This window comes from Crocodylus siamensis, chromosome 4 (assembly GCF_052110815.1).
Source record: "Crocodylus siamensis isolate JL-2025a chromosome 4, ASM5211081v1, whole genome shotgun sequence".
In the NCBI taxonomy this organism is placed as follows: Eukaryota; Metazoa; Chordata; order Crocodylia; family Crocodylidae; genus Crocodylus; species Crocodylus siamensis.
In genome coordinates this window covers 89,369,833-89,383,694 of record NC_143398.1, presented here as the reverse complement: position 1 = coordinate 89,383,694, position 13,862 = coordinate 89,369,833, and the positions used below count along the sequence as shown (strand labels likewise).

The window sequence follows — 13,862 nt, the reverse complement described above, 5'->3', positions numbered from 1 at the left end:
GGGGCCCAGCCCTTGTGCCAGCTGGACTGCTGAAGCAGCCCTGACAGTTCCCTGTGCCCTCTACCCACTGTAGCAGTCTTGCAGTGGGGGCTGCAGCCTGGCTGTGACCTGCTGCACACCTGCCAGACCCAGATGGGGACTGCACAGCCAGTAGAGGCATCTGCCTCTCTGGGCCAGCTGCCAGTGGACTGTGGTTGCAGGGTTGGCCTATGTGTGGCATATTGCTGTCACCCTGTCCCACACTGTGCAGGTGGGGCCCTAGTCAGCCAGACAGCAGCAAGACTGCAGGTAAGTGACGGGGGGGTTAAACTATGAGATGGTGGAGCAGGGATCGGGGGGGTTTGGGGGGATGCGACCAGCCATGGCAGGAGTCAGGGGCCTTGTGGGGGGGCTGGGGCCAGCCAAGGCAGGGTCTGGCGGCCTTGGGGGGGCTGGCAGGGGGAAGGGCCAGCCTCGGCAGGGGTCAGGGGCCTCGGGGGGGCTGGCGGGGGGAGGGGACGGCCATGGCAGGGGTTGGGGGCCTTGCAAGGCTTGTGGGGGGAGGGGCCAGCCAGGACAGGTGTCAGGGACCTCGGGGAGCTGGCAGGGGGAGGGGCCGGCCAGGGCAGGGTTGGGGGGGCTGGGGGAGTGGGGGGGGGCCGTTGGGGATCCCCTATGGTCCCCTCCTCTAGCCCCCCTGACCCCTTACTCACCAGCACTGGAGCCCTGGTGTTTCAGCACCAGGGTGAGGGGCCAACCATCGAGATGCTCTGGCAGTCCAAGCATCTCCATGGAGGACCCAGCCTCTGATTGCCTCTGCCCCGCTTCTTTAAACTTTGATTTTTCTAGCCCCCTGGATATCCAGGGGTCTAATTTTCTCCCCGCACTGCAAGTTTGTAGCACAGGGAACATTTGTGGCGGGCAAAAGGCATGTCCGTGCTCATCTGGACACACCCTCTGAGGGTAAAAATTGACCAGCATTTCCATCAATCACCATCCATGGCATGGTATGGGCAAAGCATGGGGGATGGAGGAGCCCTGGAAGAGGTTGGGTGTTTCTACCTTGTTTGAAGTAAGGCAAAAGATCACACCTCCCAAAAAGTGCTTTCTTTTTCCATTATATTCTTCTTACCATCAAAGGTGTGGCAAGTGAGTACAGAAGGAAAACAGGTGGAGATCCAGGCAGAACAGGACCAGCCTTAAGTTATTAAAAGGTTACTGGGACCTTCTACAGAAAACAAGACTTTTTTTTTTTGCCTGAAGGAGAAGGAGAGCTAGTGATGAGATGAATATGATGCTTAAAGGCCCAAATGTTACAGAATTTTTTCACAAAATGAAATATTCTGTTTCTCAAATGGAAAACGTCTCAGAGACACACTACATCTTGGGATGCTATTTAATGTAACGACAGATCTTTGTCTGGTGGCAAGTTGTCTTGCTATCAGCTTGCTGTGATAAGCCCCAAAGGATTTAGTCCTTTGGCTAAAGCAGAAGTTTGTCCTGCAATACTAAAGGAGAAATTTCAGATCTTGCTTATAACTCATACTGCTGCAGGCTGTTCTGCTAAGGTAAAGAAATCTGAGCCTAGTGGCTTAAGCCACCACAGGACTGCCCTGCAAGAAAACTAATGTATTCTGCTGTGTTTGTTTGGGTTTGCCACAACCCCAGATAAGAACGGCAGTCATGGCTGCATGCACACTGGAATTATGGTTTCTGTGGTCAATGTGTGTTCAGTGCTGGGAGTTCTATGAGCGCAGCTCAGGAGTCTTAGAGCTTTAGTGTCTTGGAACTGCTTTATGACTTAGTTTGCAGTATATTGTGGAAGAACCTGTCTCTCCTTCTCGGATGGCTTGTGTGGAATCTGCGTACATATACAGATGTCGAGTCACCCACTATTCAAAGAACCTCAACAACATGAGCAGCTGAGTGAAGCACTATGGTGCTGGGCTTTTTAATAAAAATGTGTGTCTTACTTCACAAAAAAGTGTATATAAAGCAACAAAAACTAAACTGTTCCTGGAAAATGTCAGTAGAGAACTCAAACAGGAATACTTTCAGTTTTGTCCTAAACTGCAGCTTTCAACACAGTTGAAATCGTCTTACCTTGCATGACAAAGCACCATATGCAGATTTGTTATCTGTAGTGCCAGTGCAAGAAAATATCTAACTTATCAGTGCCTTTTCTGTGGTGCTCATCCCGGCTGCATCAGCACCATTTTTTTTACTTATTTCCAAGATAAAAACTGAAAATTGTCCAACAAGCAGGATAAGGTTTTGTTATAACATTCAGTATTTTACACACACACACACACACACACACACACACACACACACACACACACAAGCATAGTTTAGTCATAGGTACAAATGACAGTGTGTAGGTAAAGTGGAGATTTTTTCTATTAATTGGAAAATCATCTGCTTGTGGTATCCACTGTATGGATGGCTGGAATGTAGGTCTGCCAAAGAGGTTGGAAGACTGAATCATATTTAGTAAGGCTGTGCAAAGCTTTGGATGCTGATTCGATTCGGAGGAAATTTGACCCAATTCAGTGGCCAAATCTCCAAATCCGAATCGAATCAGGGGACCAATAAAAACATTTGAATTGATTCAAAGCTCCCTGAATCTTTGGAAAGTTTTTCATTTTCACACAAAATTCATGCCTGTGTACTTTTCAAGACAGCTGTTACTGCTCCCTTTTAAATTGTGCCAATTTTGTATATTATTTTGAGCCAGTCTTCTGTATCTAACAGTGCTATTTCTCATTCTGGTCCAGGTATAAGTTTATCTATTCATGGGGCTGAAAAGTGTGTTCCAGTCTATCAGAGGAGAAGTGCGGCAAGCCATTCAGTATCACAGCGTCTGCCTGTGGTTAGGCATTCGTCGCTCCCACAAGTCAGAAGGTCAATAAAAATGGAAGCCTCATCTTATGGAACTGGTATATCAGCAGTCACTAATGGGAAAACAAAAATCCATCAGCCAGGTAACAAATTTGGTTAGACAACACTTTTCAGTTTGGTTTACAGCCTGGCATTTGCTACAAACTTTGTGTTCATAATATCAGATCATGCTTGCATGGGAAATCAATATATTGATCAAAGTATCAATAGATTGATGTTCATTCTGCCTGTTTTTGGTGTGCTTGTTTACACCTATTTTGGATATCAGAAAAAGCAAGAGTTGGGACAGCTAGGTGATTATTTTTAAATAATATCCAAAACACTGCCATCTGCTTTGGCCTTTTGCTGGAGAATGCTGCTTTATATAGGCTTAACTTGGGTTAGACACGACACTGAAGTTCTGTAGGCATCGCTCTACAACTCAAGAATCCACCCTGGAAGTATTTTTTAGTTGATAATGAAAGCTTGTTGTAGACTGGAAGAGTCTTAAGGACAGAAGGAGCACTTTACACAACATACTAACTGGATAGCAAAATGAAACCCTTTTTAACCGTCTCCTGGAAGCCCTCAATTCCTACCTAACATATTGAATTATTTTTAAGCTAATTTCTAGATCTGTTTTTTAACATTTAACATGCAGTCAACAGAAAAACCGTTCTTATACCAAAATAAGATCTCTATATCTATATCTATGTAGTGTTTCTTCAGATATTCTATCTGAGGAAACTTGAACTTTTATTTTCTTTGCAAAAAATAAGTGGAGATCAGGACTGTGAACTAATAAGGTAGCATTTAGTTGGCTCTCATAATTAAAGACTTCAAAAACTTAGTTGTTCTAAACTTAAAAAGAACATTGCTGCAGTACATAAGTAAATGGAATCTACTCTCCCAAACTGTAAGGAATTGTGTGTGAAATAAGGACAATTCCATATGCAATCCCTTGTGTGTTACATAGACATAATCTTTCCAAATATTTAGTAAATGCAGTACACTTACTGCAAAATGGTTATGAACTAAGTTGGTATACAGCTTTTATTGCTGTGAGTTTCAGATGATGACGTTGCTAACAAAGTTTCATCACTAGATATGGAAATCTCTCTAAGCATTTGTTAATTAAAGTGTTATAGTAACACATATCCTTGCATATTGTTTGTCTCTGTTCATTTCTTGGTTCTTTATTTTAAGGTTCTATCTATTTTTCCATCCTGTTGAAATGCATAAGTTACTACTGAAACAATGTACTTGTATTAGGTCCTTGAACTGCAGCATAATATTAATTGATAATATTTTTTTGAAATTTATGAAGTGTTGTGAAATACAGGCTTTATGTAATTATCATCAACATATACGTAGTATGAACACTATTTATTTTCGTACCGATCTCTTCTGTCATCCATTTACTTATATCTTAATATCGACTGGTATACGTAAGACATAAACAACAAATATTGATCCTGATTTGGGAAAATGCTCCTTCAGAACTAAAGTCTATGTCATAGTGCTCCTTCCTGAATGGGGGCCATTAAGTATGAGACTTTGAATGACACTTTTTGGAGGAATCTAGCGTCCTATAAAAAATATGGAATTAGTTATGTTCCACTGTTATAGTTGTTTTCAACCTTTTTTTCATTTGGGGACCCCTAAACATTTTTGAATGGAGGTCAAATGGAGATGCGGACCCTTTTGAATTGTAAATGTGGGTTTTCTCATACCGTAATCATAGTGATCGATCATAGTCATCTTTCATAGACCCATTAGACATAGTCCGTGGACTCCCAGGGGTTGTTCAACCACAGGTTGAAAACCACTGAACTATTAAAAACCTAGTTCATTAGTAGCCTTTGTAGAATAATAGGCTGTCCAGTTTAGGGCACTGAACTTCTCTGAAGCTAATGTGAATTCCAGCTTCATAAAGCTTTGCAGGTCCTGAATCTGTACTAATAGACAGTATTGCTTTTTTCAGTTCCACAATAAAACTATGGTATTGTAATTTGGAACTTAAATTTTCTGTTGTAGTTCAGAAATTTAGCTCTCCATATGAGTTAAATAACTTAATTCCAAGAGTTTTGTGTTCATGCAATTATAATAACTTCTCCTCTACAAAAGTTGAAAAGCTGTTTTATTAATTCATACTAAATTACAACTTAATTGTTGATTTCCTTAGTGCTATAAATAACTAGTTAAACACTTTTTAAACCAATTGATTAATTGTATTCAAAGCCATAGATGAGAAATGGGGTAGTGGTGGAGAATAGAAAAGGTTCTTATTTATATTAATACAAGGAATGATCTAGATAAAAATATTATGTTTTCATACTATGCTTCTGCCATGCCAGAGTTGTCACATACCATATATTCTCAAGTTTTTTCTTCAGTCTGATTTTAAATAACTCAAATCATTGGCTAGTTCCTTCTCTTGAGGTTTATTCACACAGTCAGATTGATCTCATTGTTAGAAAAGTTTGCCTTGTATTCTGCCTTTTTTTTTTGCTAAGCTAAAAGCTATTAAAATGTGAAGAGATGGGTATTAATAGATATAGAGTGGTGCTATGAGAACTTAAAAAGGTGTATCCAGCTCTTATCAATTATTGAAGTGAGAGTGTAGGAAAAAATTACTCTTTTAATTAACTGATAGATTAAAAAGGAAATGTATTTTCTTTCTCTGACAGCAAACTGCTACTGTTTTCAATACCCAAAGTCATTTCACTGTCATTTCTCTTGCTTCCCAAAAAAGCACATTTTGTTGATAAACACTTCTTATATATCAATTGAGCTTTTTTTCCACTATTATTATTATTTGGCTACATGTAATAACAGACGTAACTGGACAGTTCTGTACCCTAAGTAGTGGCAGAACTGCACAGGGCTGCAGTCAGGCTGCTGGCAGTGGTCAGGGAGGGGCAGGGCAGAGCACAGTAGCTGCTATTTTTGCACTCCCCCTCCAGAGTTGGCACCCTGAGGCTGCTGCCCCATTCATCCTTCCCCCTGACCCTTAGTGACACTACTGTATAATAGGAACCTAAACTCTAGTCAGGAAACATTATTCATTTTTTTTTAAGTGTGGTCAGACTTTATCTCTATCATTCCCTTGCCAGGTAGTCTTTCTTTCTAGTTTTTTCCCCTCCCAATTCCAAGCTGCTGCAAATGGATGGCTTATACTGACTATCCCTCTGGGTATTGTTATTTCTATACCAAAAAGTCATCATTTTACTTGAGGGGGTGGCAAAAAATTCACTATTTTAGTAACTGCCTTTAAACTAAGCTCCTCACACCAATGGCTACTGTAATACAATTATATGTAACCTGTAGAGTGTTTTGTTTACAATTGCCCTTCTTCTTCTGTGTCTATTTCTGGTGGTCTCGATCCATCTCTTTCTGCACACCTCATCTCACATTCTGCTTCCCTTTGATCAAATGGAGAGATACAAAGTGACAGCAGAGATAACTTCTGGGTTACCTTGTTGGTTTTCCAACTGTTTACACACTCTCCAGGCATTTTTAAGTACCGAGAGCCCTGAGTCTGTATCAGTTTAGCTAAGGAATGAATGAAAGAAACTGGCTGTTTTAATTAAATTGCTGTTATATTATATCTTTAAATTAGTGCAACTTGTCTGTACTAGTCAAACCTGGAATGTAGTACTATATGGACTTCATTTCCATTCTGAAGCTGCAGCTGGATTGGGAAAGTTTTCTAATTTCTGGAAAAGTATACAACCATATTTAGGAAAGGGTATATCGTAGCGGATAGGGTATTGGACTCAAAGCAACTAGGTCAGGTTGTCAGCTGTTGTAAACTGTCCAAGGTCCAGTGAGCTTGTTTTTAGTATAAACAAACTTAGCACAACTTGTTCTGATTAGCACCTATACAAACTGTCTCAGGATGAGGTCCAAGGATTGAAAAAACATGGAGGCTAAATTTTCCACTTGCTGTGCCAGCGCAAAGGCAAATTTGAAACAAAAATGAGCTCACATTGCTGATATTTATGCTGTTCCCATCAATGAACAGAATTTCAGTTTCCAATCTGTCAAATGGACATTTTTTATAAACATCCCACTTAACTTTTAAAACATGTATTTTATTTAGTACATAAAGGAAAATCAATATGCACAGAAATTCATGGAGTTATTGCACATTAATCCGGCAATGATTTTCCAGGATAAGTTTATGTAATCTTTCCTAGCAAAACACAGATTATACTTTTTCTTTTACCTTTGTGGGACTTTGTCTTTGAAAGTTTTTTTTGGCTTTTTTTTTACAGAATTTAATGAATGTGGGTCTTCTTTAATCCAGAAGACTAAGAACTACTTAAGTGGTGTATTTATGTTTAAAAGATTAACAATCTTCCCCAAAAGTCAAAGCAAAGTAAAATGTTAGGTTGGATTTTTTTTTCTATACCAAACAGATCGCATGTAAGCTCATTCGTGTTATTCAACAGGAACACCTATTGAATAACTCACTAATTCCTTTCATGCAAACAGAAGTTTAGTATGCCTGTTATAATTCACTTACAGTCTTTTTGTCAAACTCCTACTGTTTATTGCAAATAGTAGAAGACAGAGAAGTTAGAAAGAAATTGAAGAAAAATGCAGATTGCCTTGGGCATGCTTTCTCTGATTTTTAGGAAGCTGTTTTTGTTTTGTATGGTTCAGTGAATTGGTTCACTTTCATTAATTCTTTTAGTTGCAAGGCATGAAATAAGAAAAAAGAGGTAGTGGAATTGTTTGGTAGAACCATTGATTTTAGGAGGCCCTGAAAAATGTGTAATGTTAGCAATTGTGGCAGTCAAAAAATGAGCAAAAAAACCACCCAAATTTTAAAAGGGATTGTGTACTTTATGGCTAAGTACAGAAAGTTAAGAAGCCCAGGGCTGAATCAGTTCAATCTTCACAGGTTAGTCCAAGCTGCATAGGTTGAACTGATAAGCAAGTGAACAGACATTTACCTCTAATTCCAGAAATGTGGCCACATGCCTGCAGTGGCCCAGGCCAGAAGCTGGGGGGCACTACAGAACGCCTCCCTGCTCTGCTGGAGCAGACAGCTTGAGTCAAGGCTAACCTGCCCACCCTGCATGGGGAAGTTTCCAGGGAAGGTGAAAAACATGGTGGAGTGCTGGGGGACTGTGAGTTAACTTGAATCTGGAGGACGTCTGGGATAGAAGTTCAATAAATCAGTTTCACCTAAATCTGTTAAGTCTGATACTACATCCATCCAGATTTATCTTAAACAAGTTTCAGCTATTTTGAAAGATGTTGACGTGTGTTAGACTTCTGTTGTGCTACAAATTTTAAGCAGTTTCTGATCATTTATACCAGTTTATGTGTAATTTCTGTCCCTAATCTATCAACTCAGTTCAGTGTCCTTTAGTTACTGCTTTATTGCTAGTTGTTAGAGCTGAGGAAGTACTTCAAAATGATTCAACAAACCTAGCCTTCTTTTTCTGTTCACAGAATGTTCATAAACAAGCTTTTCAGATTTATTCATTGTTCATAATTGATTGTGAATATTCAGCAGATGTTTTGGTTTGCTTAAATGCAATTGATTGTCTGATAAGCCACATGCTCTTGTCTCTATTTACTTATGGGAGGAATGCTTCTGGTAAAAATTCCTGAAAATGTGCATTTAAAAATTGGTTTCTGTGAAAGTCTCTGCTGCTAAACTTTACACAATGACTCCCAGAAAGTACATGCTTGAGGGGCTCAGTGAAATCATTTCAACATTTGAATTAATATTCACAGACATATTTTAATTCCTCCATTTCTATTAGAAAGTTTTTTTAAAATACCTTGTGCTGGTTATATCTAGAGCTTCCCCATCTGTGTCCCATAGGAGAATCCCTGGTCAATATTTTAGTAGTTCAAACCATAAAACATAACTTGGACACAAATACTTATCATCCAGCATAAAACTGAAGTGATAGTCTGTTATCTAAAACTATTGGAAACATTCACTGTAGGTTGGGCTGAAGAACATTTTGAGAAGAGATTTGTTATGTTTCTAAGCAAACAATGAACTGCTCCATTTAAGAAAATATCGCATCATTCAAGAGGGAATCAGGATGATTGGGAACACTCAGTCATTGTCTTCCTGTACTGCTGGATTCATAACTGTGGATTTTTCTTAGCAATGCGATTCTTGTGAGAAACTCAGAATTACATATTTAAACTATAAAAGTCCATTTTCAATAGAAAACATGTTTTGTAAAAGCTAAAAAGAGGTTTCATCAGGATTGTCTTTCAGGAGACTGACCAAAATAGCTCTTGCTTTCTTCTAAGTTGTAGTTAAAATCAAAAAGAAATTCTGCCAGGAACATGACTAGGTTCTTTATAATGTGTCACTGATTTCCATCACAAATTTTCTCTTTTACAGTAATTGCAAAGTAATTTTCTAATTGCCTACTTATCTTAAAAATAAGCTGTTATTTCATTAAAAAAAATCTTTCAGTAACAAAAGTGCAAATATAAAATAAATAAGTGTAACGGCCTGTCAAAACCTACAGGAAATTTGTAATTCTCCTTTGTGTCCAGAAAGTAAATACAAAAGAATACATGAAAATCAACATCACAGCTGATATCAGAGAAATATATTAGTAAAGCAAGAGCTGTGTTTTCTCTAATTGTACCAAAAAATGAAGTCTCTGGGATCCCAGTTCAGATGCCCTTTTAGTTGTTGATGCACGGAGTGGAACATAGTGGAGTTTGTTCTCTAACAGCTATGTGGAAGGGCTAGCCACCTTAGACAACAAAGGGGACTTCACAAGAAACCTCTCTCCTCATTGTATATCCTGACTAGGGTGAGATCAGGGAGAATTTTTTCTACAAAGGAGGCAGGACCCATCCCTAAAAGATGACTGGTACACTCAAGGAGTGTGCTGCACCCAGGAAAGGAATATAGTAGCAGGCATACTGGGGATCACAACTGAGTATTTGTAATTAGAGAGTTGTATTATTTGGAGCATTTGGCACAGAGCAGCACCAGTGCAATGTACTACTGTTCTTGAGCCCTGATTCAGAAAAACACTGAAGGCCATAATGAAGTAACCATGTATTTGGTGAGACTGAAAAAAATCTTAGGGGCCATCAGTTACACCTACTTTATGCCCTTTGCCCTGCCAGAATGGTAGGAAAGTTTTTTAATGTAAATGGGAATCAGGCCTAAAGATTCTTAGTGTCCAGTCCAGTTAAACTGTCCCAAGAATAAGCTGAGAGGGTGGGGAATAATAGGGCCCTTCATCCATCCTGAAAGCTTCTCCCATTCTCAGCTGACACAGCATAGGTTGGTCTTCCAACACAAGTTAGCTGCTGATATTCTATGTGGGAACGAGCCTGATGAATTCCCATTTATGTGTTGCAATACCAATTCTACTAAGGTATCATATGGTTTTGTGCAATTGGTTTTGTAAAAGAAGTCTAGAATCTCATGAAGGTTATCTTAAGGTAACATTTTGTTAAATAAATTATTCATGGACTGGAGACTGTCTATTATGGCACACTATTCACCCTTGATACAGTCAACTCAGAAGCAGATCCAGGGGGTATGGTGGTGTGGTTGCACCTCCCTTCTGCTGCTGCCACCATTATCCCCAGCTCATCTGGGCACCAGAAGAGCCCCAGAGTCTCTCTTGCCCTACTCCAGCTGCAGGCTGTGGCTGTGTAAGATGTCAGGCCTGGCAGGGGACAGTAGCAGTGGTGCACAGGTTTCTCCTTCAGCTCTTACTCCCTACCACTAGCAATAAGACAACATATTCAGCCAGCGCTGGGGTTTTTTTTCCTGGAATTATTTTTGTTTCGGCCTTATTGGCAAACAAGTCCTAGCCCTGTAAAAAGTAATTGCCAAATGGACTGATTTTTTCATTCAAAAACAAGTTGCAAATTTATGCAGTAGGTAAAGAGACCCAAGTATGAGATGGAGTACATTTTAGCAAGAACACTGACAAGCCAAGAAAAAAGAAGCTAAATCAGAGAAGAATTAGTTGTACTGTTGTATGTAAATAAGAGTAAAAAGAAATTAGTTAAATTCTCTGGTCCATCTAGCTTCCAGACTTATTTTCCATCTGGAACACAGAACAGCTCAGAAATATTATTACTTAATTAAATATTACTATTTAGCCTACAGTCATCATTATCCAAACATATAGAATAATTAATGTGGCTTATTTTTGCAGTGAACAGTAGCAGATGCAATTTTTTCAGTTAGTTCTTAAATCTGACAGTGATCCATTTCTTGAAATATGGGAAGATTATACTATCTGATAAATATTGAAAGTAGGAAATCATGTGCTTCTCCATGGCTACTTTTGTGATGGTTCAATTACTGTTGTGAGTATAGCAGGGTGAAATTTTGGGCCCAGACTTGATCAGACCAAAACATATTGTATTTACTTTAATCTAGGACAAGAGGCTTTTCCCCATGCAAGATGTACAGATGTGGGGAGGGCCAGACAGTGGCTCCAGCTCTGAATCTGTCTCCAACCCAGAGCCTAGGGTCAGAGTTGGAACAGCAGATGCTGCCCCCACCGCCTCTGCTCCCCACAGCCTTTGCCTCTCTTGCAGCTCTGGCTTCTTCTGCGGCTTTACTCTTGCTGGGGGCAGGAAGCACAGATCATGTGCTGCATCCAGCCCCAACCCAGCCTCACAGTGGAGAGGCAGCATTTTCCCTGGCTCTGGGGTTGGGCCTGGGGCTAGATCTGAAGCTGCCATCACTGCAACAGCTGCTGCATGGCTGGGCTGGGGCTGGAGGCAGCAGATGCTCCATGCTCCCTTCGTTGATCTGGGGCCCCAATAGAAGCCAGAGCTGCAAGGGGAATGTAAGTAGCAATGCCAGGAGAGGGGGTAGTCAGGGAGTGGGGCAAATTGACAGGGGAATGGGTGCCCAGGAGTGTAGGCACTGTGGGGAGGAAGGGCAAAGGCAGGTGGGAAGAGGGGGTAAGTGGCAGAGAGAAGAGCAGGTACCAGCAGGTCAGGTGGAAGGTGTGCAAGGTGGGGGGTAGGAGGTGTGGTCAGGCATGGGACACGTAGGGACTGCAGGGGGTCAGGTGGTTGGGGGGGGCAAGTGGTGGGTAGGCAGCAAGAACAGGGGCGGGAGCAAGCTACTTAACTCCCATCCTGCCTGCCCCACCATCACCTGCCCCCCTGCTGCTTTTTTCCTTGCTATAGCAGCGGGGTGGGGCAATGAATTTAAGATGATCCTCCCATGACCAGTTTCTAGACATAGAATATACCAGATTTTCCATGTCTACAATCTAGTTATTGTAGGGCCATCTTAAATTCATAGTTGTCTTTGATTTGGGTAAATACAGTATGTATTTATCACAGTATCTAGGCCCATGGGTGATTGGTGCTTCCTGAGTCTGGGGGGGCACCAGATCGCTGACTGGGGAGGGGAAGAGAGGGGGTGGGCAGCAGCCAATTGCCAAGCCAGTGGTGAAACCAGTGAAACCAGAAGTGCACTTCTGCCAGTACTTCCAGTTTTGTGGCTGGAACTTTCAGGAGGTGCACCCCCTATGCATCACCCATGTCTGGGCCTGAAAAAACCTAAGAAAAATAACTGAAAAAGTGAAAAAATTTCATTCTGACATTGCTCAAATGTTTTGATTGTCATTTCAAAATTACTTGTAAAGAATAGCTATATTTAATTGTGAAAAGTTAATTCCCCAGAAAAAATGACACTTTCTGGGCTGTACATTTCAGCATGTAACCGTTCCTCCCCCTCTAGCCAGCCACAGGCATAACAATGCACATAATGCTATCTTAGCTGTTTTAAGACAGCTGAAAATAGTTGAAATAGTAAACAATTCTCAATTTATTTAAAGAGTCCAAAAGAATCAGCTCTCTAGAGATAGCTCATTGATTATATCAGTTGTGTTCTTTATCTGACTTCAGCCTACTTCAGATTTTTTTTATTTAACATCTCTGCCATGGGGGGAGAGGAAAAAAAAGCCCTTCCCATAACATAAAAAGGCTGAGTTTCTTCTGTGTGATCTTTTTCATTTTATGTGACTCAGAGAGGACACAGTAAAGATTATTAGTTAGTTACTGTTTGTGATGACAGGCACATAAAGGTGCAAACAGAAGTGCAGCTCCCCACTGTAACTGAGAATACTTTGCAGGAAGTGTTCTGAGTTGCAACAATCCCCCAGATCAAACAGAAGTGCACTGTTGGTTCCAGAAGGGAGGGGAATCCAGCTGCTGGCTGCAAGCCTGCACCATATCCCCTACCAGCATCCCCATCCTCCCTGTGAGGCTGCAAATTTTTCAGAATGGGAGAGGGGAAAGGGAGCAGGAGGAGCTTGTTCTAGGGATTCCCCAGCCAGTACTGGAGGGTGAAGTGGGCATACTGGAGATCCCCACCTCGGCGGCAGGGGGGAGCTCCAGTACACCCATCTCATCCTCCAGTGGACAATGAAAAACCCCCAGACTCAACTCCTTCTACTCCCTTTCCTCCCTCCCATTCTGAAAACAGCAACAAGCTGGCAGGCAGGCAGACAGAAATTATAGAAGATACTTTGTTTTGAAACATCTTCAACTGACCATGCAATAAGGTTTCAGATTTTCACCTGATCGGCCATTTTTAAGCTATCTGCAGCCAGGTGCTTGAGTTTAGTCACAGCTATAGTCTGCTTTCTGTGGCCAGATCAAATGAAAATTGTCACTTCTGTCTCGCAACCAGGACATTGTTTGCCAGCCTTGAGTTGGACCACTGCAATCTAAAAATGTAGTAGTAATTGGTGAAAGTCTACTATATCAAATACTTTCAAGAGTCATATAAACATAACATCAACTTGCTGTATCCACCCAATTTCCAGCTTTGTGGTAATATATTGCATAATGTAGTTATGATAGAATGCTTTGGCTTAAATCTAAGATACTTTTCTTCAAAGTGCTATCTATCCATATTATTTATAAACTATGCAAATATGTAGGAGGTGCTTTTTAGATATGTAGGGAAAAGAATTTCCTTTTTTGAGTGGGGAAAAATAAAGCTC

The 13,862-nt window shown here is 40.8% G+C and overlaps 1 protein-coding gene across 1 annotated transcript in view; it reads left to right on the top strand.

Annotated features, from left to right (window-relative positions):
- Nucleotides 1–13,862, top strand: part of ANO4 (anoctamin 4) — a 387,697-nt gene that overhangs the window by 164,798 nt on the left and 209,037 nt on the right. Inside the window, exon 4 of the mRNA XM_090041055.1 lies at nt 2,757–2,963. Within this exon, the coding sequence (XP_089897181.1) occupies nt 2,757–2,963 (207 nt within the window). The remainder of the gene's footprint in view (nt 1–2,756; nt 2,964–13,862) is intronic.